Below are 25,557 nucleotides of genomic sequence, written 5' to 3' on the forward strand. Positions count from 1 at the left end.
TATATTCTTTCATTTATTTGTATCTTCTTCAATTTCTTACTTTAATGTCTTATAACTTTCACCTCTTTAGTTAGATTTATTCCTTAGTATTTTAGGTTTTTTGATGCAATTGTAAATTAGATTGTTTTGTATTGTTTCTTAATAGGTGAGCTATAGAATTCATTTGTTTTCTCTGGAAGATTTAGAATTTTGTTTTTATTTTGATATTCTGATTTTCCACCACTGTGTTCTGTGTTACATACATTGGGGTAGTTTTCTTGGCTCTACATTCCAGTTTACTAATTCTCTTTGCAGCTGTGTTTAACCCATCTATAACTATATTTTTTAATTTCTACAACTACTTTCTGGTTATTTTTTAATCTAGCTTTTAAAAAACATTGCTTTATCATTTTTATGCTTTTAAGTACTTGTAATTTTCTTTACTCACTTTACACATACAGTATTTATTTTATAATTTGTATCTGATCATTTTTTTAAAATCTGAACTTTTAGGAAGTCTTAATTTGACTACATATTTCTGCTGATGTTTGCTTTAGGCAGATTATTTTCATGTGTGTTTTACCACTTGAGATTATGAAATCATATTTGTCATGGCTTTAATACAGGGAATTCTGGTTGCCTCGTTCAAAGGTGTGTCCTTCCAGACAGTTTTTACATTTACTTCTTTCCAGCAGTCTATAAGGATTGCAAGCTCAGGACTTTATTCATTTTAATATTTTGGCTAGCAGCAAGCATATATTCAAACCCCAAAGCAGAGTTAGAACAGGGCAGAACTTTATTTTAGCTCACATAGATGCTAGGCCAAATAGATAAACATTCTTGTCTCTGGGCAGCTTTGACTCTTTCACATGCTCACTGGAGAGATAATCCCTCAAGTGTTTTGCATTTATACAAGCAGCTCAGTTTCAACTTCATGCCTTACAAAGGGTGAAGAAGCCTAGGTGTCCATTAAAACTCAAGTCCTTGACTTATTGCAATTAGCAACCCCATTTTTGCCCCTAACCTCCTCCCCTATCAGGCCAACTTTTTGTTATTTTCTTGCAAGAGAGACCTATGTGGACTCAGTTGGGGTAGGAGGGGCAGTGTGGAGGCCCTTGAATCTGAACCTGGAGGGGAATACCTACTCTTCCAACTCAGGATGAGTGCTCAGCCTACAGCAGCTTCTGATGGACCTGAAAGGCTGAAACTCAAGGCTCCCTTTCTTTCTACTTCTGCTTTCACTCATTTTCCATCTGTGGGGAAATTGTCCTCTATTCCCCTCCTCCCTTTATCCTACATTGGCCTTTTGACACCAGCCCACACCTCCATTCTTCAGAGTATAGGGGCCCCTGATCAGGCCCCATCTCTCAGAACCATGTGGCAGAGCAGTAAATCAACCCATTTTTTGACCCACCGGGACAGCCAATTTGAAGAACAGCCCTGAAGCAAGAGCCCTTATCCAAACATCAGTTATGCCCCGCCTTGGTCAAGGTGAGCTTCTGCTTGCTCCTGGGTCTTGAAGTAGTCCCATTGCTTCTCTGCCTGCCATCTGGCCTCCCTCCATGTTCTGCTTGCTTTCAGCAGATTCCTTCTCCTAGAACATAATTTTCTTGAGTAACCCTGCTGTTTAGAGCCCTTGGGGAAGCAAGTGAGAGTCAGGCTCCCAAGTCAAACTCTAACTCTTCCAAGCTGAACTTAGCACACTGTTAAGGAAAGACTTTGGAGCTAGACAGGCCTAGGTTTGAATCCCAGCTCTGCCACTTACCAGTTGTTATTAGGCATGAGATTTAAACTCCTTGATCTGTTCTCATCTGTAAAATGGATATGGCTGAATGTAATTCAGAGCTCTTGCGAGATAAAACAGGATGAAAAATGTGCAATGGCCAGCACAGAGAGAGCAGAGCTCCACAGGTATGAGTTCTCATCTTCTTGGCTTCATCAGCCAGACAGGAAGTGCTAGCTACGAGGCTGACCTCTAACTTTGAGGGCTAGGAGCTGGGGGCCTATAGTGCATGTGGGGGTGGGTACTGGATGTGTTTCCCTCCAATGCTGAATGGAGTGTTCTGGGGGAGAGACGGGGGGCAGGGGGTGGGTGGGCAGGGGCTCTTTGGGAGCCCAGCCAGCCAAAAATGAGCTGTCCCAGGGCTGTGCGTATGGCGAGGTTCACCAGGACACCCATGCATGGCCAGGCCAGGACTTTGAACATGGGATGCTTGCCTGTAGTCCTTCTGAACTTTGCAAGGCAAAGGAACGTTCCTTTGGGCTGTGCTGATCACCTTTGAACCTGTTATCTTCACAGCCATACACGTAATCCACTAGCCTATAAAAGTGGCTCATTTCAGCATATTCTCCCTGCAGCCTGCTCCTTGACATCCACCAAACACCACACACCCACAGTAACCACAGGCCACTACCATGACGCGGGACCAGAATGGAACCTGGGAGATGGAGAGTAACGAGAACTTCGAAGGCTACATGAAGGCCCTGGGTAAGGGGGCAGCTGGGGGTGGAAAAGGAAGGGCAACTTCGGAAGGATGGTAGTCTGGCCCTCCAGACAGTGCCGCTGTGGAGTTCTGCAGACCTGAGTGCAAGCCTTGCTCCTCGCTGACTAACTCTGTGATATCCAGCAAGGGATACACATTTTCTGAGGCTCAAATTCCTGGTCTGCAAAGTGGGAATAGTAGTAAATGAGATTATGTCTAGAATGTTCTTAGCATAGTACCTGGCACAGAAAAGATGCACTGAATGGAGGATACACATACACAGTCACGTGCGCGCGCGCACACGCAAGCATACGAGAGTAAAGCCAAACTCGAGAGGATAATGCAGTAGCTCCCCTGCCTTGTGACTGCCATCTCTTAGATAATCAGTTGCACCTGATATTATCCACAATGACCCTGCATTGCTCATTTGTCAGTCTTGTAGTGGGGAAGCAGTGGCTAACAAAGCTTTCAGGCTAGAGAACATCAAGCCTGCAGAAGGCTAGGAAAGGCTTTGGTCCTATAGATCCAACAACATAGTACTGCTTACCTGACTTCCTAACTAGATTCCATGCCAGGGGCTCCATCAATGTGTGTCCTGAGTTGACTCTTGTGGGATCTCTTGTGGGGCTCGCAGGCAGAAACACTGGAAACCAGAGGAACTGGGCCTGCCGGGAGGAGCTCACTTTGCTGGGAAGCTATCATGATCCAGCACTGAGCAAGAAACTTTGGCTGCCCGTCCTGATTCATCCTGCAACACCCCCCTGATCACTTTTCCAGCTTGGCATTCTCTTCTACATAAGGAGTTCCCAGCTGGAACTTACCCGCACAAAACATGAGAAAAATGGCTGCAGGTGGGGTCAAAGGCCCAATAATTTGGATATGGTAATAGGAAGTCTCATCAAGAGCGGGTATCATGGATTTTTCTGTGTAGTTAACTTCTAGCTTCATGCACATTTCCACCATGTCAGTGAACAAGGAGGGCTATGACATGTTTGACAGTTTATAGAGACTGGAACTTTCTTCATGTACTTTAAACATGTTTCCAACACTAGATAGATTTTTTTCCCTCCTGGCTATCAGAATTTTACCTCAATATATTATACCTGGAAGAGGAGAGAGGAGGCAAAGATCATAACCCTGTTACACCTGTTTTCAGTGCACTGCTTGAGCAACAGAAATTGAAGTCTGATTCTATCTGTGGGTAAATAAGTGGTCTTGAGCTTAGCTATAATTCTGGACAAGAGCATCAGAGGAGGAAACCAAACCAGACGAGCCAACATAGCTGAGGTTTTCTCTCTGACCTTGGCCTTTCAGAACCAGTTTTCTTATCTGCCAGGGAGGAATAATAGCACCAGCCTTGCCTGTTTCTCCAGATGATGTTGGAAGTGGTTGTCATTTGGAATGATGGGAAGCACTTTGATAAAGTTCTGTGTGAGGGCTTTAGAGTTTTAGCAGCATGCAGTGATTTTAGGTATAAAATATAGTCTCAGTGTAGTTTTTTCCTCTCAAGCATGGGCCCCTAAACCCCTTTTCGCTAGGTTTATGGAGAGAGGTGAGCCACTCTATGCCACTACTCTCCTAAAAAATCCTCTTTCTAAAAACAACCTGTATTTCGACTCCTCCACACCAATTTACACCCTCAGTGTGGGCAAGGGGCTGCCAACACATGAATGTATTACTTGGACGGCTCTGTCAAAGTTATCTTCAGTATCAGATACCTATTGTGTCTTAGCACGTCAGTCAGAATTTCCAATTTAGCGTCAAACTCCATTGACTTCACTTTAATGAGGAAGCTGTTGGACCTTTTTGTACCAGAGTCTCTGCAGTTTGGAGAAGGTAGGCTGACCCCTTCCTGATTAAGGTTAACACCATAGGTGGTTGTACTAGTTAAACCCAAAATGTGGATGTGCTTGATGCCTCCGTTTACCAATCTGCTGACAGCCCACAGTCATAGGGCCCCAGGAAATTGCTCCAGCTTGAGTCCCTGACACGCTGGCTCCCTCAGTGGAGATAGGACACCTGATCCCTCTCACCTGCCAAGGGGACCACAGTGGGGGGAGAGACAGACACTAGCAGGAACAAACCAGGTCTCAAGGATCTCAGCAGGAAGCAGCTGAGGTGGGGCCATCCTGTGTATTTCACCTGCAGGAAGTAACCCAGCTAATCGGTACAATTTCCTCCACACCCACCCTGCCAGGCAGGGGTTGCTTTCCCAGAATTGACAAGTCAATGAAGCTTGCCTTCCTTGCCCTTTTGAGGCCCTTGGCATTTGGGGAGAACACATGTGGAGATATCAGCAAATCCCAGAATATGTAAATACCATTAAGTATAACTCCACACTCTGTCAAAAGACCATCCCTTTCTTAGGCTTTAGTCCTGAGCACCAGGGAGTGGGCTTTCTCTGTGGGCATGACTGGTAGCTCAGTAGGGAAGGAGAGACTCCCAGTGACTCACTGCACACACCAGCCTCCGCACATGACTCAGCTGCCAGCCTCCGCTGAGTACGTGTCATGACAACCTTTGGTTTTGCCCCAAATTATCAAAGTCATTAACTGTTCAAAGAATGAGGGCCAAGGGTCAACGGTACCTCCTCTCCTGCCTTCTTAGACACCTGGTGTTTCTTGAGGCCCTAGATTCTTTTTTCACAGCAGGGAAAGCAGCTGGTAAACTCATTGACCCCAAGAAATGTGTCATGTCCTGATGTCCTCCTTCAGGCTTCATCAGGGCACCAGGGGGCAGGAGGAGGGGTCTTCAGTTTAAAGGGGAGCCCAATGAAGGCAGATCTAACAGTGAGGTCCCAGTGCTATGACAGAAGGCGGGGAAAGAGCCCATTCCCTGCCCAGGAGTGAGGCCAGTACTATACAGGGAAGTCATTCAACGTCTCTACCAAAGCTTAAGTAGCCACCTGTGGAAGCCAGGGACTGTGCCATCGGAGGAGGAACGAAGCCCAGTCTCTGTTCTCAAAGAGTTCAGACTGGTGCAGACAGTCACATTATAGCTCTGCACAAATGATGTTCCTGTTTTCTATATCGTGCGATGAATCACCCCCAAATGTAGTGTCTTGAAACAGTGACAGCCATTTTATTATTTTCTCATATAGTCATAGGGGCTGACCAGGTTCACCCAGGTGGTTCTTGCTGGGAGCTCTGGTTCAGCTGTGGTTGGACAGTGGCTGGGGCTGGCAGTTGGGGATGACAAGCAGCTGAGACTGTTGACATCTACATGTGGTGTTCCCCTGTAGCCTCAGTTTCCTCACAGCATGCTGGCTGTGTCCAAAGGGAGAGAACCCAGGAGCTGAGCGACCTTTTATGACCCAAGCTCAGAAATCACCTCACATCATTTCATTGTGTTCTATTGGTTGAAGCCCACCCATATCCAGGGAAAGAATACACAGACCATACCTCTCAATAGGAGCAATGTCCAAATCACATTGTAAGAATGGCATGTAGGATGAGAAGTAGTCTTGCAGCCATTTAATGAAATACAGTCTGGCCCAAATGGGACACTGAGTGATTCTGTTTTCTGGGTGTGAAAGGGCTGTAGTAACAACAGAACAGTAGTAACCAGAAGTGTGCGCAGTGTGGTGGTAAAGGGAGCTGCAATACATAGATCACTGAAGACTTCCTGAGTACTTCTGGGAAGGGTTTTGGAGGAAGGGGAGGCACGTGCCACTCAGAGATGGAGTCAGGCATGGCTCTGTAGGCCTGTGTGAGGGTCGGGCTTGTACGGACTGGTGTACACAGAGGGAACAGAAAGAGCTGTGTTGCCAGAGGTTTAAGTGCGAGAAAGTAATGAAAGAAGAGACGGGGAAGCTGATAGGGCTGAATTTTGAAAGAGCTTTGCCGTTACATGTGGATGCCATCCTGCAAGGAGAGGAACTGTGTGCAGGAGAGAAGCCGTGAGCACTCACTCTGACAGCCAGCTGGTGAACAGATCTGCAGAGACTGTCAGAAACCCAAAGAGGTGGTTGATGGCCCTGGGAGATGGTGGGAGAAGTTCCAAGAAGGGGATAGGGGATGTCCAGAGCAGGAACTAGACTAGATTTGGAGACTAGGTGAGGAAAAGGCAGGAAGACAGCCCAGATAATGAAACACCATCATGTAACTTTAATCAAGAAGATGGGGACATACAAGAGAAGATGTGTGTCCTAAAAATGCTCAATTACTGTTAAATTTAGACATCTTTTAGGAAATCTTTATTTCATACGTTGTAAATATTAGGAAAAATTCAGTTCTTAATTCACAGAAGATAAGGGTCATCTTCTATGAAGACCATCTTTGCATTTAAATTAACATACAGAGATTTAAGAGAGCAGTGGCCACCACAAAGTCCTAGTGGGTCTCTAGAAAATTCCACCATGAAAGTGTTAATCTTAGAGCCTGGAGTCAGGCAGCTCTCACCTGACACACCAGGAAGACCTCTAGGCATTGGCAATATGGTGGTAACCCAGGCAACAAGTTCTCTGCCCTTGTGGAGGTGCATGCTAGTGAGAGAGAGAGAGAGAGAGGGAGAGGGAGAGAGAGAGAAAATAGTATCAGACAGCAATTTTCAACCAGAGTGCTGGAGCACACAGGTGTGCTACAAGAATTTTTAAAACATGCAATACCTGACTATTTAGTCAGGGGCACTGACCTCTTTTTCCTGAGATTATCAAATTAAAAACATAACAACACTCAACACAACAATAGCTGTCTGGTGGGACTGCTCTGTCTTGAACCATAAATATATAGGTCACATAATAGAGTTCCACCTTATTGGCCATATTGCACAATAAGTTTGCATCCAACCAGTTAATTCTTGGTACCAGAAAACCTTACATACAAGTATAGGCATCTGACTTTTTAAAAATCATTTTGGAGTAAAAAGGGTAATTAGTATTTTCATTTTTTATAACTCATTAAAAATGGATATTTTTGTCAAATTGGCAAAAAATACAGTATTCCCTCACTTATCATGGGTAGTACATTCTAGACTGCCCCACAAAGTAGGAACCTTACATTTATTCTGCACTCTTAAACCTACATAACTTTAACAACATATGATACAGTACCACAAAATCCCGCGGTATAACGAAAAATCTGGGATAAATAATTAAATATAATATTTTTAATAATTCTGCAATACAGTGAGACCATGATAAGTGAACTGCGATATAGGATATAGAGAGGGACTACTGTATACCTTTTTGTGTGCTGCAGAATTTTAGTAACTAGTTTATGTGCTCCATGAGGTTAAAAAAAGGTTGAAAATCGCTGGTTTAAGACTATTTTAGGTAATGGTAAGTGCTTTCAGGAAAATAAGAAACAATGATTGGGTGGAGAGTGGAGGTGATATTGAAGCCGAAGCTTAAATGCCGAGAAGTATTATTCTGGGCACAGGAGACAGCAAGTGCAAAGGCGCTGAGCATATTTTGGTTTTAGGTGCTCATACATCCAAGTGCAGTATTAAAACTGGCACAATGACAAAAAATCTAGACCACAGAGTGTAGTCAGGATAAAGATGGAAGGAATGCTTTCCGTCTTGCAAGGGGAAGAATCTGAAGCCCAGAGGAGTGGAGGGGCTTGCCTGGGGTCCCTTGTGCTGGGAAATGGTGGAGCACAGACAGGAGCCCAGTCCGTCTGATTCTAACACCCAAGCTCTTTTCACAGCACTGTTCTAGGTGGAGGTACTAAGAACAGGGTTAGGGGAGGAGAGGCTTCATTCTGAGCAAAGTTTATCAGGATGGGAATACACAAACTAGACAGGTAGGACCCTTAGAAACATTGCAAGAGAGACACTCAGAGTCTCTGGGTTAAAATGAGTGAGTGAAAAGAAAGGAAGGGAGGGAGGGAGAGAAAGAAGGAAGGAAGGAAGAAAGGAAAGAAGGAGAGAAGGAAGAATGTCTAATGACCAAGGTGGAGTTAGCATCACAAAAAATTGGATTTCTGCTGTGCTCACAAGTCAATGAGGTCACACACTTTGCCAAAGTCTTTACAAAAACCACATGGTGCCTGGTTGCACTTTCAGATGGGACAGTGCTGGGGGTGGAAGAGGCCCAGGTGGAGACAAGTTTGGTCCCTTCCTTACATGTATTGGCAGCACCTCCACTGTGACCTCCTTCCCAGTGGTGAGTACTGACTGTGGGTGAGGAGGTGAAATAGTGCAAGGGGGGCAGGGAAGCACCCCAAGATCTCCAGCCTGCCTCTGCTGGCCAGGGAAAATTTGAAACCTATTTGGAGATGCCCTTGAGGAGTGAGAGGAGGAGGCAGGTAGGTGGCCAGGCCAATGCCTCTCTGAATGTGTTATCCAGAGGAGGAAATGGCATGGAACAATGGAGAAGATGGCTCTCCTACGCTGTTTCTCACAACTGCCTATGAGTGCTGATGATTTGAGAAGGAAGGAGTCCAGGTTTGAACCCCATCAAAGCTGCACTTGGAATGGGTCTCAGATTTCACATGATGAATACATGTGCATCACTGCTCTTTAATTTACAAAGAGCACCTGCCCATTTAGCCTGCAACTTTAGCTTTTTTCACAAGCACATTACAAAGCATTTTAATGTTGAGTAACATATTCATATTTCAACTTTATGGCTTGCATTGTTCAAAATGCAGTTATGAAAAGTATGCTTTTAACAAAGTCACTTCAGTGTTGTTTTCTTCTGCAGCAGCTACAAGCCATATATATTATTTAGAAATAGCTTGCCTTTGGACCTTTTCATTTCATCTGGCTATAAATCAGGCTCAGAGCTACCTTTAATCCACAAAAGCAGATAAAGCATACTTGATAACCCTGGTGTTAAAATACCATATCAGGAAAATAATTTTCTCTGCTAAGTACGAAGAGAAAGTGTTTTTATAACCTAGGTGTGTGTGTGTACATGTGTGTGTGTGTTCTACAGCTGCAGGTAAATGTTTCCTTTTGATTAGAAATACCACGCATCTACCAACAGAACATTTGGCTCCCTTCCCTGAAATGGAGCAGAGGTGACATGATTAACTAGCCTGTGGAAACCCTAAAGGGTAGCCAAGAGGCCAAGTCATTTTTCAAGCTGGAGAAGATGTGGTGCCTGGTCCCATTTGCATAGATCACCTAATGAGATCCCCCTGGTGCTGTTCAGAAAGATTGACTAGGGATGGTGTCTCCAGGACAAACCCGTTCTCTAAGCTATAGGCATTTTGAACTGAGACCTATTTTCCTAAGCAACCAAGAACAAGCAATATTTTCTGTTAGGAAAGACTGAGTTGTGAATGACAAACAGAATGGATTTGTAGGCAAACTGTTTGGCGCTCCAGCCTAGCTGAGTGACTCCAAAACCACCATTTAACATCTCTGGGCCTTGCTATCCATATCCGGGCAGTAAAAACAGACCTGATGTCTGAGGAACACTTCAGTTCCAAATTTCTCTGCAATTCCCAATTCTTTCTGAGTAGTGTTGCCTGGAGAAGACCTCTTCTTTGTTTCATCTGGTTAATACAAGACCTGTGGTTGACTGGTTATTCCCATCTCCTAACTGTCATTCCAGCAGCAGGATGTAGCACACCATGGACCTCAGCGTGGAGGGCCAAAGCAGGAGCTGGAATGCCCATGTGACAGGCCAGGGCTATGTGACTGAGGGTGGATCAGCTGCCATTCTGATTGTTCTTCAGAGTCCAGGGCCCTGGGACAGCATGGAGCAGCAGATGCATAAACATGACCCAAATATTTCACTCTAGACTGCAAGTCGATCTTGTCACTGTGTTTGACCCAAACAGAAAAGGCCAAGGCATCAAATTCTCACAAGCTCCTTGGCACTGTGTAAAGCATTTTACCATTACTTTAAATGAATCTTTACATTAAATAACTATGAGATGGGCCTTCTTTTCCCCCACTTTACTATGCAAAAGACAGGTTCAGAAAGGGAGTGACTTCTCTTGAGTTTACATAGCTGGGAAATCAGGGCCAGGGTTTGTACCTGGATCTGACCCTCACTCTCTTATACCTGTGGTTCTAAACTTTAGCATTCCCAGAATCACTTCAAAGGCTTGAAAAACAAGCAGAGTCCAACCCCTTGTAAGTCAAGGGTGGGCCCAGAATTGACATTTCTAAGCGGTCCCAGGTACTGTGATGCTGCCAGCCTAGGGACCTCACTTTGAGAACCACCGTCGTGGACCATGGTGCCCCCATTAACCAATTCGTAAGTATTTCTTGAGCACATACTTTGTGCCCAGCTCTGGGTCTGGTTCTGTGGGAACACAGAGCAAGGAAACAGCACTTTCCTTGTCTACTTAGAGGTGAGACTTTGGAGAAAAAAAAACAATGAACCCCATGAAAAAGTCAGAGGAAAATATTAGGCAGTATCTCCTGGGGAGTAAAACCATATGGACTGGATTGCAGGTGAGGAAGGAGGCAAGAAAGAGCAGAACAGACTGGGACTTATGAGCCTTGGAGAGCAGGTAGCACAGAGGCAGGAATCCAGGGAGCAAACATACAGCGAGCACCTGGAAAAATGCAAGACTCCAAGCCAGCCAGCTGGTGAGATCAGGGGACTTAGTGATGATGAGTATGATGATGCCAGCAGCTACCATTTATGGGGCCATTACCACAAGCCACCAGCCAGTGGGCAGAGCTCTTCACAAACACTGTCCAATTTCATCCTCAAAATAACCCGGTGCAGTTATAAAGCTCTACTCTGGCCACTGCACTCTGCTGCTTCTAGATCTGGACAAGTGTCCAGCAACAGGACTGAAGTTAAACACGTGGACATCAGCTGACGCACTAGACTGTGTTCCTGGCATAGAAGGAGAGAAAAACTAGTTGGAATGTGACATGCTGTCCCTCGGCCTGCCGCAAACATGTGTTTATATTGACTAGAATAGGAAGACATTCCTTTGTGGCTTTTAGCAATTTTAAGAAAGGATTCATTCTTAAGTCAGAGATCCTTGTCTACTTGGTTCTGTCTAGTGTTCTCCCTCCCAAACAGGCCAGTGGTTGCCTCAGAGGAGAAAAATTAAACAGACGTTTCCATAATTGCAGGGCCCAGGGACTGAGATAAATGCCTCAGAAGGGGCTTCCTCCGCTCCTTTTGTATTAGGCCCTGTGGAACACCTGGCCAGCTGGGGGTCCCAGCACAGCCGTTCTGCGGCCACAAAACATGGGGAAAGGCTACGTCCTACATCCTGCTGTTGGAGCTACAAAGCATCTTTTCCTAGTTTAAAGGTTTCATGAAGTTCTTCAGCACAGGAACAAGCTCCTCTTGGTTTTCCCAAACTTAGCTGATCCTGAGGGTTTTTTTGACCACCAAATATTGCGTGGGTCTGAGCCCCATAGCCAACATGGCGAGGCACCTGGGCTCTGCCAATGCTGGCCGAGATGCCTAGAAGTGTTCACAGCACAAAGGGCAGCAGAGAGAGCCTTTATCTCACCCATGTCCTATCGCCTACAGGCTGTGAGGCTTGCACGTGCCCAGGTACAGTTGCATAAGCCACAGAGCTGAAGCTAACCGAGCTGTCAGAGAGCTCTGGGCCCTGAAAACAATTGCTGTCTGGTGGGGACAGTGCACTAGTTGCTGAGGCACAGAAATCGTCCCAAAGAAGGAAGTCTCTTCTAGCTGGATCCAGAAGTACTCATGGCTCCAGGGGAAACAGAAGAAGAATCAGAGTTACTGGTATCTTGGGAGCAATGGGAAGTGCCAAACTAGGGTTCTGACCTGACGAGACAGGCCAGTCTAGAGCTTGTGCAGCTCAGTGCTGGCCCAGGAGACAGGCCATCCTGGGTTCAAGTTCCACCTCCATTGCTTCCTCACTGGATAACTCAGGGCAAGTGACAGCTTCTCTGAGCCAGTTTCCTCTTTGGTAAAATGGAGATAATATAATATTTGTCTCATGGGTTTGCGGAGAGAATGAAGTAAGAGTTTTCCCAAGGGACGTTCCACCATGGGGACCATTCCTGAGTGGTTCCAAGATATGTCTTAATTACCGCCCGAAATATGACCGGGATCCACATGGCATGGCCCCCAGATTCACCTTACATAAAGCTCATCTCTCGTGTTCCCCATAAAACTAGTTCAGTCTTTGATTTCCCTGGCTCTCACCTTGGTCATCCAAGTTCAAAACCAGTTTTCTCTTTCCCACTTGGTTGTTCCACAAGTCCTTCCAATTAGCACACCCTTGTGATTGCTGTTTTAGCTGTGTGTGTTCAGACAAGTCATTTAACCTCTCTAGGCCTCCATGCCATCACCTACATGCTTAACCATTTGCTTTTAGATTTTTTTAAACCATTGAAGTCTTTCTCCAAACAGTTTCTTATGAGGAAACCCAAGATCTAAAACTACCTGGAGATTCTGGGCCTAGATTAGGGCCCAGAAATCTGTATTTTTACATTTTCCTAGGTGATACTGATGGGTAGCTGGTTCTGGGACTCATGGTAAATTCTTAGATGTGGCAGGTTCTCAGCAAAGAGTAGTGAACCACAGTTGAGCAAGACACTGGCATTCATGCACCAGTTCATGCCAACTTGAACCTAATTTCTCTTTTCAACTTAGGATACAGGTATGAAATCCTTTTACCTCCTGGGATGACTGATGTTACTTAAAATTATTCTCTTATGATAAAAGCTGACTTTATATAATTTTGCATCCAAAAGTGTAGCCAGGGCCCTTTCCCATGCAGGTGTGATTCTGTTGTTGTCAAGCAGCCAGCTTGGGCTTTTCCTTGGTTCTTTGGGAGAAGAGGAGTGACAGTGAGCCCAGAGGGATTCAGAAGGAAATGCATCAGAAAGGAAATGAGGAGAAAGGATGAGGGAAGTGATGCCTGGCTACCATGGAAGGGCAGCAGAAGTGGTAGGGACCGCCAGAGGAGGTGTTAATTCTCCAAAATGACAGGAGTCCTGAACTGTTGGTAACTGCTGGTCTCTCTCATGACACAACAGTATTTACCCCCACCAGACAGCACACAGTGTGAAGTTCAATAACCTACCTATCACAGAGATGGCGCTGGAAGTCTCAGAGAAACAGCACTCAATAAATCGGAACTGTCCTTACCCTTGAGGTTACCCTTGGGATATAATAGAATCAATCTCATTGTTTTTGAAATCTTCTAGGTGGATTTTTTTTTAAAGACTTAGTTTGGTATCCAAAGCTATCTGGAGAATTTACAGGCATAAAGGGGGTCAAATATAATTTTGGCTAGTGACCAAGAGCTTAATGATGTTAATAGCAAGAATAGAAATTTAGTAGTTCCAGAATAATTCTGTTTCTAGGTTTATTCCACAGGATAGCGCCTTTTTGGCCCAGGGGGTGTTTTACGTATAACCAGAGGTTAGGAAGGAGGTGAGCTCAGCACTTAGCTTTTTACTGTAAGATGCAAATCGCGGGAAATGAAACACTCCATTAAAGGGCATACTTCCTTTTACTTACTAATGGTCTCTAAGAGATAAATAAGATTTCCTTTAAAGTATCAAGACAAAGAAAAGCTGTAGATAGATTAAATGCAGCAAAATCTTGATAATTGTTGAACTCGGGTGATAAATACAGAGTTCCTTGTACTCTCCTCTCTACTGTTGTTTGTTTGAAATTTTTCACAATAAAGATATGAACAAATGCCCATCTTTTCCTTGAAAACAACAAAACAAATCTCTAAGCAAGTGTTTATTAAGTGTCTGGGCTATGCCTAAAGCTGTCCTGGGGTCTGATGAGCGAGGGAACACAGCCTAGCTAAGCCCCTACTCTGCTTTAAAAATGGAAGTCTGTATGCATTCTTCCCTGCTGTGGACATTAACAAAATCCATCTTTACCCGCGATCTAGACCGGTTATTTTTAAAGTCCTTTTTCTTTTTTAAATATGAAGTCTTATGTTCAGCAAACTCAAAAAAACACCCAATATGTCAAATAAATAGAATGGAGATGCTGTGGTTGGAGGGGTGTGTGTGTGTGTGTGTGCATACACATGTGTACATGAACACATATTGGAGAGTTGCAGCTCAGGTTCGAGCCCTGCCTGCTACCTCCCCCTGCCACCAGGGCTCCTGATAAAGCATGAGAAACCCTAGGGTCCCCAACAATTGGCTGAGATGCTCATACTGGTCATGTGTAAGACAACTTTCGTTTCCCACTTAAGCAAAGAAATGTGGCCTGCCCCAATCTGTGTCTCTAGTCTTGATTGCTTGGCTTTGTTAAGGAAATGAGTGAGTCTGGTCGAGCACATCAGAACCTCCACAACTCCCTTTGCCAACAGATATTGATTTTGCAACCCGCAAGATCGCAGTACGCCTGAATCAGACGAAGATCATTGTTCAAGATGGTGATAACTTCAAGACGAAAACCAACAGCACCTTCCGCAACTATGACTTGGATTTCACTGTGGGAGTGGAGTTTGATGAGCACACGAAGGGCCTGGACAACCGGACTGTTAAGGTACTGACTTTGGTGGGCGTTTTTCCCTCGTACACTTTGTAAGGGCTGGCTATTTGGCCTCACAAAGAAAAAATGACAGAAACAACCTGGAAAGGGGGACCAGAATGAACTTAATAATGCTGGCAATAAGCATCATTATTTTAGGTAGGAAGAGGCAAGCTGGTGTCTGCACTGAGCTTATAAGCAAAGGAGAGATTAAAGGATGCTGGCCTCTCCAGGGTCTGACATGGGCTGGCAGGCAAAGAGAAAAGGGAGAGGTGGCATATCATAGGGAGGACTCAGCTGTGTGAGCTCAATAGTGTAGCTTCGTCAGAGGGGCAGCCCTGCTCAGCACCAGCCACACATTTCCATGAAAGACTGATACCTTATGTCAGTATATATTTTTTCTTTTTCCAGAGATGTTGAGACTATATGTTTTTATATGAAATATCTCGATTGTAGATGATCCTCACTGATTTTTTAAAATGCAATGTAAAGCAAACAAAAAATTCAGTATGCTATATAAATGAAGTCAAGGTTTCTCCAGTACTAGTAACTTACAGAAATCTCTGGCAAGTTTGTGGCTTCTGTGTCAAAATCCCCTGAACTCACAGGACGTAATGGAGGAAACCTGCCATTCTTCAGAAGGCCAGACTGCCAATCACTTGAACGGTTTGGGTATAGGTAAGATTCTGAAAGTGAGCAGACAAGCCTGAGTGCACCTGAGGGGAGCTATCTCACAGACCAAGACTGGAGTTCGAAAGCAGCAGGCCCTCACCCAGAGGAGCAGTGTGTAAATAAGGCAGAGAGTGGAAGCAGCAGGGAGGAGTGAGGTGGTGGAGAAGGTGGGGGTAACAGCAGGCCCCCTCTCCTCCAGCGTCACCATGTGGTGTCGTAGCCTAGTGACCAACTGTTACAGTGCCCACACTCACACTGAATGTACCTGTCTTTGGTTTTCCAAATCACACCTTGTCAGTCCTGGCAAATAGGAATGGGGAGAAATTCAATCTCAGTCAGATTTAACGATTCTCCCACCCCAATCTTAGCATCATACAAGAACCCCAAGAGTCACACTGTCTGGGAATGGCTTTCTGGTTTGTCATTTAGCATGGTTGCCCTTGACCACTCACTGCTGGTACCCGTACAGTTTACATAAGGGTAGACAGCTTGAATATTGGTAGCACCCACCCCATCTGTGCCAATGCAGCCACCAGGACCTCTGTCCTGGCTCCCAAGCCGGGGACAGTGAGGCTGGGTATCCTGTCCCCAGGTACTAGTGCTCTCACCCCCAGCAGAGGCCAGCCCCTTGGAGTGCCAAAGGAAGCAGGACCCTCCACTTGGGCCTTCCCAGTTCACCATGAACCCCACTCTCCCCAGAGTCCCTCTTCTCTCGTGCTTCCAGGAGCTCTTTCAAAGTCGGAGGTCTCAGCTCTTCCCCCAAAACAAGGGACATGAGCTCTGGCACCTCTCCTGGGTTTGGAAGAAAAAGTTGTAATCATTCTTTGCTATTGACTTCCAAAACCAAGAGAACAGGACACATTTTATTTCTCAAGTTGTCCTGCAGCATTGATAATCTCAGCCATCACGTCAAGGTTGAAGTATATTTAGTGCTCCTTGCTAAAGAAAAGTAGGAAATGAAAAGCACTTTGGAAATGCTTCCATCAGAGCAGACTTGGCATGAGAATCTAAGCTTCCAAGCCCTGGAATGGCCACTTATGAATCCCTCCCTGAGAGGTTGATGGATCGACAGGGCTTTTCTGAACTGTGTGGCTAGAAAGCCAATTCATCAGACACTAGAATTCATAAGAAAATTTGCTCAGAATTTTTGCATTACTCTTCTGTCCTAACCTAATCAGTTCACAATGATTTATTTTCCCTGGTCTTTCCGTTTTGGGCTGGAAAACAAGCCTGTTCACTCTGACTTGTTCTCTTATCAACTTGGATGGTAGAGAACTCACTCTTCCTGAAATAAATCATGTTCTTTTGGCCCTTTCTGACTCTTAAAGGATTCCGTCTGTTAACTTTCTTCTGCCTCTCTGCTTTTCACTCTCCTTTTCCTCAGACCCCATCTGCTCCCAGGATTAGTTCTTAGCCCTGCAGAGAGAGAACCCCCTTTCCCACCTTATGTTTCTTCTTGTCCATGGCAAAAAGTTAGGGCCTGCGCTCACTCTCTCTCTCTCTCTCATTCCTCACTCACTTTCACTCTAGCGGGGGCAAAGAAGTACCCACAATAGAGTTTGCTCAGTATCCAGCTAAGGGCTGTTCCCAAGAGAATCACAGCACAGAGCAGTTGCCCTTGGGACTACCTACTTTCTGTAACTTGACTGGAACCCTTAAGCTAGAAAGGGGCAACAGGGAGTGGGTGGTACTCTTGAGTGCAGACACAAACTGTGTGTCTGTGCACACATGTGTATGTATGTGTGTGTGCACATGTGTGTGTTTATGTAGTGCTCCCCATGCTCCTATTCTCCAGGGTCCCACTTCTCAACTCCTTGGTCACCTCCATGACACCCTCCAAAAATCTCCCACTCAGCAGTTTGAAGGAGAGGTATAGGGGCAGGTTGCAGCAGAGGTTCACTAGGGCCCTAAAGTGCCCATTTATTTGCCAGCCCAGAGCAAAAGTAATAAAACCACACTGATCATGGGGTTGACTCCTGTCTAAGGGGCTCAGGGACCCCCTTCTTCCTTCCTGTGGGTCATATGTATTTCTCCCTGCCAGCCATGACTTATTTCTAAGAGGATTTAAAGTCCCTTTCAAAAATATACAAGCTACCCAAAATAAAATTGATTTTAAAAGAGGTAATTGATATTTATTCAACAGAATATCATGCAGGCAAAAAAGGAATGAAGTACTGATTCCTACAACAACATGGATAAACTTGGAAAACATTATGCTAAGTGAGAGAAGTCAGACTCAAAAGGCCACAGATTGTATGATTTTTATGAAATATTCAGTACAGGCAAATCCATACGAAGAGAACGTGGTTGCCAGGGGCAGACGGATGGGTAGTGACTACTAACAGGTTCAGGGTTTCCTTTGGGGGCAGTGAAAATATTCTGGATTTAGATGGTGGTGATGGTTTTGCAGCCTTGTGAATATATTAAAAATGACTGAATTATATACTTTAGATGGGTGAATTTTATATGTGAATTATATCTCAATTAAAAAATATAAGTAATTGGGACAGGGAAAAGCAGATAAAAATGATAGCAATTAGAACCAATAGAACCAATAATGTCACCCAAGAGCCCAAGAGAAATAGCAACCTCCAGGAGGGTCCCTCACCACAGAGACTGCCAGAGAGGAAGGTGGGCCCTGCAGGAATAACTCTCACATGGGGGCAAGTACACCAGGGAGGGTTTAAACATGTTAATAGTGTTCTTCAGTGCTCAATATTTTTCTTTAAAAAACAACAACACTTATTTGGGAGTGTTTAAAATCTACAGAAAAGTTTCAAGAATATGACAAAGACCATCCTTACATTCTTTACCAAGATTTACCTATTATTACCATCTTGCTCTGATTGCTTTATTTTTTGTATATACTCTCTTTCTATTACATGTATATTTTTCTGAACAATCTGTTGTGCTACCCTTAAATAATTCAGTGTGTATTTTCTAAGAATTAGGATGTTTTCTTATATAACCACAGTATAGTCATCAATTTTTATAAATTTAACATTGATATAGTACCTACATCTAATTTACCACAAAGAGCTGTTTTTAATGATATTAACTGTGGACACTGTGGTAGTGAAATCACAGCATGGCCTCAACTTTCTTCTTTAATTCACTGCAGGTGCATCCTCTTCATCCTCATTGAACACTCTCCCTCTCCCACCCCTCCCCCTCTCTTCCATTCACCTGCCCCGCCCTCAGAAGCAATGGTTTTCCTCACTTATATTCAATTCTTCAACCTCAAGATCTTTTAAGGCAATTGAGTCTCTTTTAAAAGCATCCTCTAGTACTGGGATAAAGGACACCAACTATTGTATCTTTTATGTAAAAGTAAGGCTGTAACATGTAGGTGTTACATGATTCATTAATAATCAATGTGCTCTAGGGTTAGAATAACTTTTAATCTTGCTGCCCAATATGAGTTATTGAAAGAAAATATTAGGACGGGTCCTCATGCACCAACATCTTTCTCCTTTGTTTTTATTACAAATTTGTGAAGCCCCAGGTCAGGAACTATTGATGAAGTGATAGATCAGACCCCCTTTTCTGCCCTCAAAGATCTCCTAGCTTCACGAAAGTAGACAAGTAGATGGACAATGCCATCCAGTGTCCAGATGGATGGACATATGTGTATTCTGGTGGTACCACAGAAACTAAGGCAAGAAGGTGGGCTGACTGAGTCATTGTCAAGAACTATCATCAAGGAAGAATGCACATGCTCATTTATTCCCCTATGTGAGTTCACCTCAAGATTCCATTTAACAAAATAAGACACAGATGCATTCAACAAGGCTTCTCCAGCACCTCCTATGCACTGGTGCCTGTGCTGAGTCTGGGGCTCCAGAAATGAACAGCTGACATGGCCTCTTCTTCCATGGAGCTTATTTTCTATTAGGGGAGACAGACACTAATTCAATCAACATGTATTAGGTGTCCATGATGTGTAAGGCAATATGGACAGAGGGGATTAGAAGATATAATTCTTGCCCGAAGAGAAGACATGAGTCCTTTCTTGTCTATTTGGGAAGGGACTGAGTCCAAGACTAAGTATGGGGGACAATAAATGTAAATTTCTTTCTCTTCTATTTGGAAGGGGACTTTGGAATGTTCCAGCCAACATCTCCCTCCCAAAAGATCTAGGAGAACAACCTGTGTATTAAGCTTCTCCAAGGCATTCCAAGATATGAGGCTTTAGAAAGCATGTAGAATTTCATTGTTAAGTTAGTTTGGGGACTATTAATATATACAGATAGTTTAAAAGAATTTAAAGAATAAAAACTAAAATTTTCTGCCCACCTTGGCCCCCAGCCTCTCAGTTTGCTCCCCAGGGACAGTCACTGTTAAGGGTTGTTCTACCTCCTTTCAGGAACCTGTGCAAACACATGCACACATACACATACACATGCACACATACACATGTATGCATACACATGCACCCATACACATGTACACATACATAGATAGCCCCTCTTGGTTTATGCACATGGCCCTGCTTGTGGCTTTTTAAACTTCAACTACACACTATGGAGACTGCTCTTCTCCATAAGTATAGAACCACCTCCTTCTTTCAAGGGCTGCAGAGCAGGAATGAACCACCCCGCCCACTGACGGAATTTATGAGGCTTCCAGCCTTTTGCTGTAACAAACAATGCTGCAATGTGTTGACGAGTAATGTGAGGGAAAAATTGTTTGAAAAATATATAATATGATCAAGGTCAGATATTATTTGAGAAATAGCTAGACTTAAACAATCTGTAGAAAACAGATGTATACCAAAAAACAGACCTGACTGTGCAAGGACAGTAAATATAAAAGCACAGTTCAGTTTATCACCAACTGGGTTTACGAGATACAGAAAAAAAGCAAACATCTGGTCCTTAGCCTAATATTGTTCATAGAAGGGGAGTGTGGTTTGCACCTACTTGGAAGAAAACCGACTAGCATTAAGGTCATCCCCAAGGGAGGATTGCACCCCACAAAACCACTGCTTGGATGGGAATGGCACCATCATCTCAGGAGACACAGGTGCAAGCCTAACTCTGGCACAGAAGTGGGTGTCCCTGCACCTATGGGTAGTACAGGTTGTCCCATGCACACCCTAGGAGAGGTAAAAGGGGGAACAGAGAAAGAGTTGGGGGGATGTGTGATTTGTAAATATGTGTACAGGGATTTGAGCCGCTTGGGGTTTAGTAGGTTTGTGGCTTCTCCAGCCTGCTGGTCAGCCAGCACAGGTCCCTGTGATACTAACCAGTCGGCATTGCTGCCTGGAGGAAACCCAGGACCAGGAGCGGGTCTACCCTCCTACTTCTGGATGACAAGTCTGGCCCTTGCAAATTAGGTAGACAGGTCGCAGTCCTCACAATGTGATTTCTGTAGGGAAAATTCCCAGAAGTAGAATTTCTAGTATATGTAATATTATATTTTGAAAGGTAATATAACATTAATACTGATTGAATACCCACCAGCTATGTAGGAGGGCGCCTGCTTCTCTGCAGTGTGTTATCACTTTTATCTTTGACTGTGAGATGAATTGTATCTAAAAAACAAACAGCCTTCATTTGCATTTCCCTTATAATGAGTGAAGTTGAATATCTTTTCTTATGTTTAAAAGCCATCTGCTAGGGTTGTATTTTTATTCCCTTATAAGCTGTTGGTTGGTGTTCTTTGTTGAATTTCCTATTAGGTTAACGATCTTTTTCTTACTGATTTATAGGAGCCCCTTATATAAGGGAATCAGGTCTTTGTCTGGCACATGTTACAATTACTTTTCCCAGTTTGTTATTCATCTGTTGACTCTCAGGTATTTTCCCCTTCTAGAAATTTTACATCATTATACAGTCAAATTTATCATCTTTCCCCCTTTTGATTTGGAATGCTATCTTTACCATGTGATAAAATGGAAGAGTAGAATTCTTTAAAAGAAGACGGAACCAGCCACAATGAGCCACAATGGCAGGCGTACGTGGAAAATGAGCCTGGACAGATCTTGACCGAGACTGAGGGCTCTGCCTGGTGGACAAGCAGGAGCCCGGGAACAGGGCTGCAGTGGCAGGTTCAGGTTGGTTCAGTCCCAATCAAGACCATATAGTTGATTTGCTTGGGAACTTGTCATTGCAGTCGCTGATCACCTGGGATGGCAATGTCCTTGTGTGTGTGCAGAAAGGGGAGAAGGAGAACCGTGGCTGGAAGCAGTGGGTTGAAGGGGACAAGCTACACCTGGTAAGTCCCAGGGTCTGCCCAGCTCCCTTCCACTGTGGTCACACGAACTGCCTGTTCGTCTAACCAGGCAGTTTGGCAAGAGAAATTGCTCTGCCCTCCTCCCCTGAGCTCCAGCCAACTGTGTGTTGTCATAGAGTCAGAAAGCCATTCCTATCTGGCTCAGATGACTCCAGGAAGAAATTTATATGACTGTTTCTGTGAATGGCTACAATTAAAATGAAAGTTCAAAATGCTGAGTTAGGGAGCTGAGCTGAGACCCGTGGAGAAATGCAGGGGACCTATTAAAGACCAGCTGGGGAGAAATGTGAGGCACAGAATTAAGATGTCTCAAAAGCAGGTAGGACCAGGCCTCCTCACAGTGATGTTAGCCTGGAAAAAGAGGGAGTGGTGTGCAGGTGGAATGGCCGGAGGGCAGCTGGACTTGTGCACTGCTGGCAGACCACAGGCATTGGCCTCTTATTATAAGGTATGTCCACCTGATGCCCACATATTTTAGGCTCTTCAGTACTAGAACAGTGGTAGGGGCCATTGCTGATATCCTTAAACTATATCTGTAGAAGTAGCTTAATTTTTGATTCTTCAATCTTTAAGGCAATTTATGGATCAAACATTCAAACAACGAAAATATCTTTTATTCTTTCCTTCCTGCATTCGCTCATTTGTTAAATGAATTGTTCCTTCAACGAATGGCTCTTCATTCATTCATTCATTCATTCATTCATTCATCTGTGGTGTCAGACAGGTACCTAGCTCCAATGTCAGTATTCAGGTCACCATGGTACCCTTCAGAGCCATGCTTGCCTCACCTGAGATCTTTCTTTCAGAGGCAATGTCACAACTGATGATAAATTGAAGGCATTCACCTTGTTTTCCATTGACTATTTTCCCTACTTGCTCTGGTTTGGATGATGACTCTTTTTAATTGTAGTACCATACCCAGCTGTCCCTGTGGTGAGACAATGGATTCATTGTCAACTGCAATGATTTCATGGTGGTCCCCACACTCATGTTTTTCTCTCCTCCCTCAAAGGGTCATGAGGCACACATAAAGCCTGGGGGCTTCCTCTGCCTGGATGGAAAACAGCATCTTGCCTGCACAGGCAGGCCTGGGGGGCCCTTCTGCAGCCCACACTCGTTCATTACCTGGGCTACCACCAACCAACTTTCTAATCTCCTGAGATCAGAAAGCCCACGGGGTGGAGGGACACAGCTCACCAGCCAGCATCTCCCTAGGCTCTTGTCTTCTGGACTCTTCTCCCCACTAGATCCTTTTCTTCTTGGCATTGCTGCCTTTTATAAAGTAGACAATACTGCTTTAATCACGAAAGTAGAAAATTTCACCCAAGAGGGTAATTTCTTTGAATTTTTCATTTTTATAGTTGTTCAATTCAAGTGTCAAAATCAAATTACTGCTACCTGCAGGGCATGCCAGCTGATTGAGTCTGTGAGATGCACTTTGCCCAGAATAAGTGTCTGCTTTATTATAACGCCCCCTCCCCTCCCCACCCAAATCACAGACACCAAGAGGGCCAGGGGTGGGGCAGAAGGAAGGCCCAGTCACTCATCTACTTTCTGGTGTTGCAGGAGCTGACGTGCTGTGACCAGGTGTGCCATCAGGTGTTCAAAAAGAAGTGAAGGCCGTGAGGGGACCTGCCCCACACTCCCACTGAAGAGTTCTTAATTGGCTTTGAGAAGCAAATGTGGGGACCCTCCTACTCCTGAGAAAGCCTGTTAAGGCATCTGGATGGGCTTCAAACAGAATGATTGTGTAACAGTGACAGACATATTCTTCCTTCTTTGAAACCTGGCATTAAATGAAAAACAAAACTCATTTCCATACTTTGAAATCCTGTCTATCTCTCTCCCTTTATTTCTAGAACTGTCAGTTTTATCCACAAGCAGAAGAGGTGATCGCCTGCTGGTGGTTTTCTGTGGGGTTTTATTGTTTATATTTAATTTCATTTAGTTTGGTTTGTTAGATTTTTGTTTTAATTTTATTTAATTTTTTAAAGGGGGGGTAGAAAGAGAGGGAGAGAAACATCACTGTGTGAGAGAAACATCTATCAGTTGCCTCCCCCACATCCCCAACTGGGGACCTGGTCCGCAACCCAGGCATGTGCTCTGACTGGGAATCGAACTGGCAACTTTTCAGTTTGCAGGCTGGCTCTCAATCTACTTATTCACACCAGTCAAGGCAATTTGTTAGTTTTTGTTAGTTTGTTTAGGGGGTCGTTTAACCTGGAAATGTTCTCTGACCAACACGGCATACCCTACTAATTCTTAAACATTTCCTATTTGATATTCATTCCTTTAGATAGCATGTTCATTTCTTCCAGTTTGTACTTTGCCTGAGCAGCATGGGCAGAGCTACTTCTAAAGGCCTCTGCAGGGCTGCAATACCAGCTGCTCTTGGTGAGGCCAGCCCTCTGCCCTTCAGCCCTGGGCAGACTGGCATCTCTGTAGGGGAGTCACCAAGAACAGCCAGACAGCCTGAGTTCAAGTCCTACCTCTCCACTTCTTAGCTGGTTGATCATATTCTTATTTTCCTGTTTTATAAAGAGGAGAAGGCAAAAATAGCATCTCTTCCACTGAGTCACTGTGAAGCTTAAGCAAGTTAATACATGCAAAATGCTTGGAACAGAACATGGTTCCTGCTAGCTGTGGTCATTATGTGGTTACTCTGCCCACAGTCCCAGGGGTCCAGATGAGTGGATGCTAAGTAGTGAAGGCCTCCTGGTGGTTCCAGAACATTTAGGTTCCTAACTGAGAAGCATTGTATTTTCCTGCTAGATAGACAAATGCAGTAGTGCACCTGGAAAAGCCGAGTAATTAACAGGGACATCTTTACGGTAGATCTCTCGTGGGGTACTGGGAAGGCACTGCAGGTCGAAGACGTCTCCTTCATCGCTCTGCAGCAGGGCCTGCCTTCTACCATTAGGCAAACATTGCCCTTGAAGAGTAGGTTTATTCTAAGAGGGTTAGCATGTTGGATTAGCACACTCTGGTGTGATTTGAGTGATCAGATCATTCATTGATCCTGAGCATCCTAAATGCAATTGAAAGAAGAGAGAAAGGCTGTAATCTTGCCATGTGGCCCAGGGCCAGCCTTGGCTCAAGCCCTTGTGGACAGGCGACCATAACATGGGCCTCCTGGAAAGTTGCGCTCCTCAACAACCAGGCATGTTCCTACAGCAAGAAAGCCAGGAAAGTGCCTGGATGCAGCCTTGTGCTGGCTGGGGACATAGCAGAGGTTCAGAGGGGTGTCTTCCCTTGGGCTCTGGGGAAAAGAGGAACCTCCTGAGGAAAAGGCCCATCTTCTGTGGCAGACCCGGAACCCAGTGGAGGAACTGGTGAAGTGAGACCTTCGTCCCCAGCTTCCCTGGAGCTTCTTCAGGTGCCCGATCTTCCCCTGTGGACACCACCCCAGGCTTCCTCTTGCCCACCAGAATCTAAGATGACCCTCTCCTTTGTCCCTCGAGAGAACCCTGAGAATGAAATCATTTCTGAGAGCTCATTGGGGACTGGCTATAAAGTATTCTGCACATGTAGGGAGTTATATCTACTACTAATTTTTGATGTTAGGGTTTGCAAATATATTCTAGAGTCTGCTAACCCTCCCCAAGATTTTGTGAAAAGATTCATGGTCAAATGAACCTCAAATGCTGAGAACTATATTCCCTTCTCAGAAATTCACAGTGAGAAGTACTGTTTCTATAGCTCTGAAAAGACCTGCAGCAAAACCCAGCCTTAAACCCTGGGATCCCCTTTACCCAGCAGCATTTCACATCCAGAGGGTGTTTTGAGAACACTATACTCATTCCTTAGATGTACATAGCACTTTTTCAATTA

The 25,557-nt window shown here is 44.6% G+C and overlaps 1 protein-coding gene across 1 annotated transcript; it reads left to right on the top strand.

Moving 5' to 3' along the window:
* The first annotated feature begins 2,315 nt into the window (after window positions 1-2,315).
* RBP2 (retinol binding protein 2) lies at window positions 2,316-23,555 on the top strand. The gene is made up of 4 exons (XM_090284262.1): window positions 2,316-2,467; window positions 14,654-14,832; window positions 21,607-21,708; window positions 23,293-23,555. Exons 1-4 carry the CDS (start codon window positions 2,395-2,397, stop codon window positions 23,341-23,343), a joined length of 405 nt encoding a protein of 134 aa, XP_090140388.1. The 5' UTR covers window positions 2,316-2,394; the 3' UTR covers window positions 23,344-23,555.
* Window positions 23,556-25,557: the final 2,002 nt, after the last annotated feature.

This window comes from Furipterus horrens, unplaced genomic scaffold (genome assembly GCF_987537825.1).
Source record: "Furipterus horrens unplaced genomic scaffold, mFurHor1.1.pri manual_scaffold_7, whole genome shotgun sequence".
NCBI lineage: Eukaryota > Metazoa > Chordata > Mammalia > Chiroptera > Furipteridae > Furipterus > Furipterus horrens.

Coding starts and splice junctions, on each gene's coding strand:
- RBP2 (XM_090284262.1), top strand. CDS start 2,395: ATGACGCGGGACCAGAATGGAACCTGGGAGATGGAGAGTAACGAGAAC. Junction 2,468..14,653: donor AGGCTACATGAAGGCCCTGG/GTAAGGGGGCAG, acceptor CTTTGCCAACAG/ATATTGATTTTGCAACCCGC. Junction 14,833..21,606: donor TGGACAACCGGACTGTTAAG/GTACTGACTTTG, acceptor TTGTCATTGCAG/TCGCTGATCACCTGGGATGG.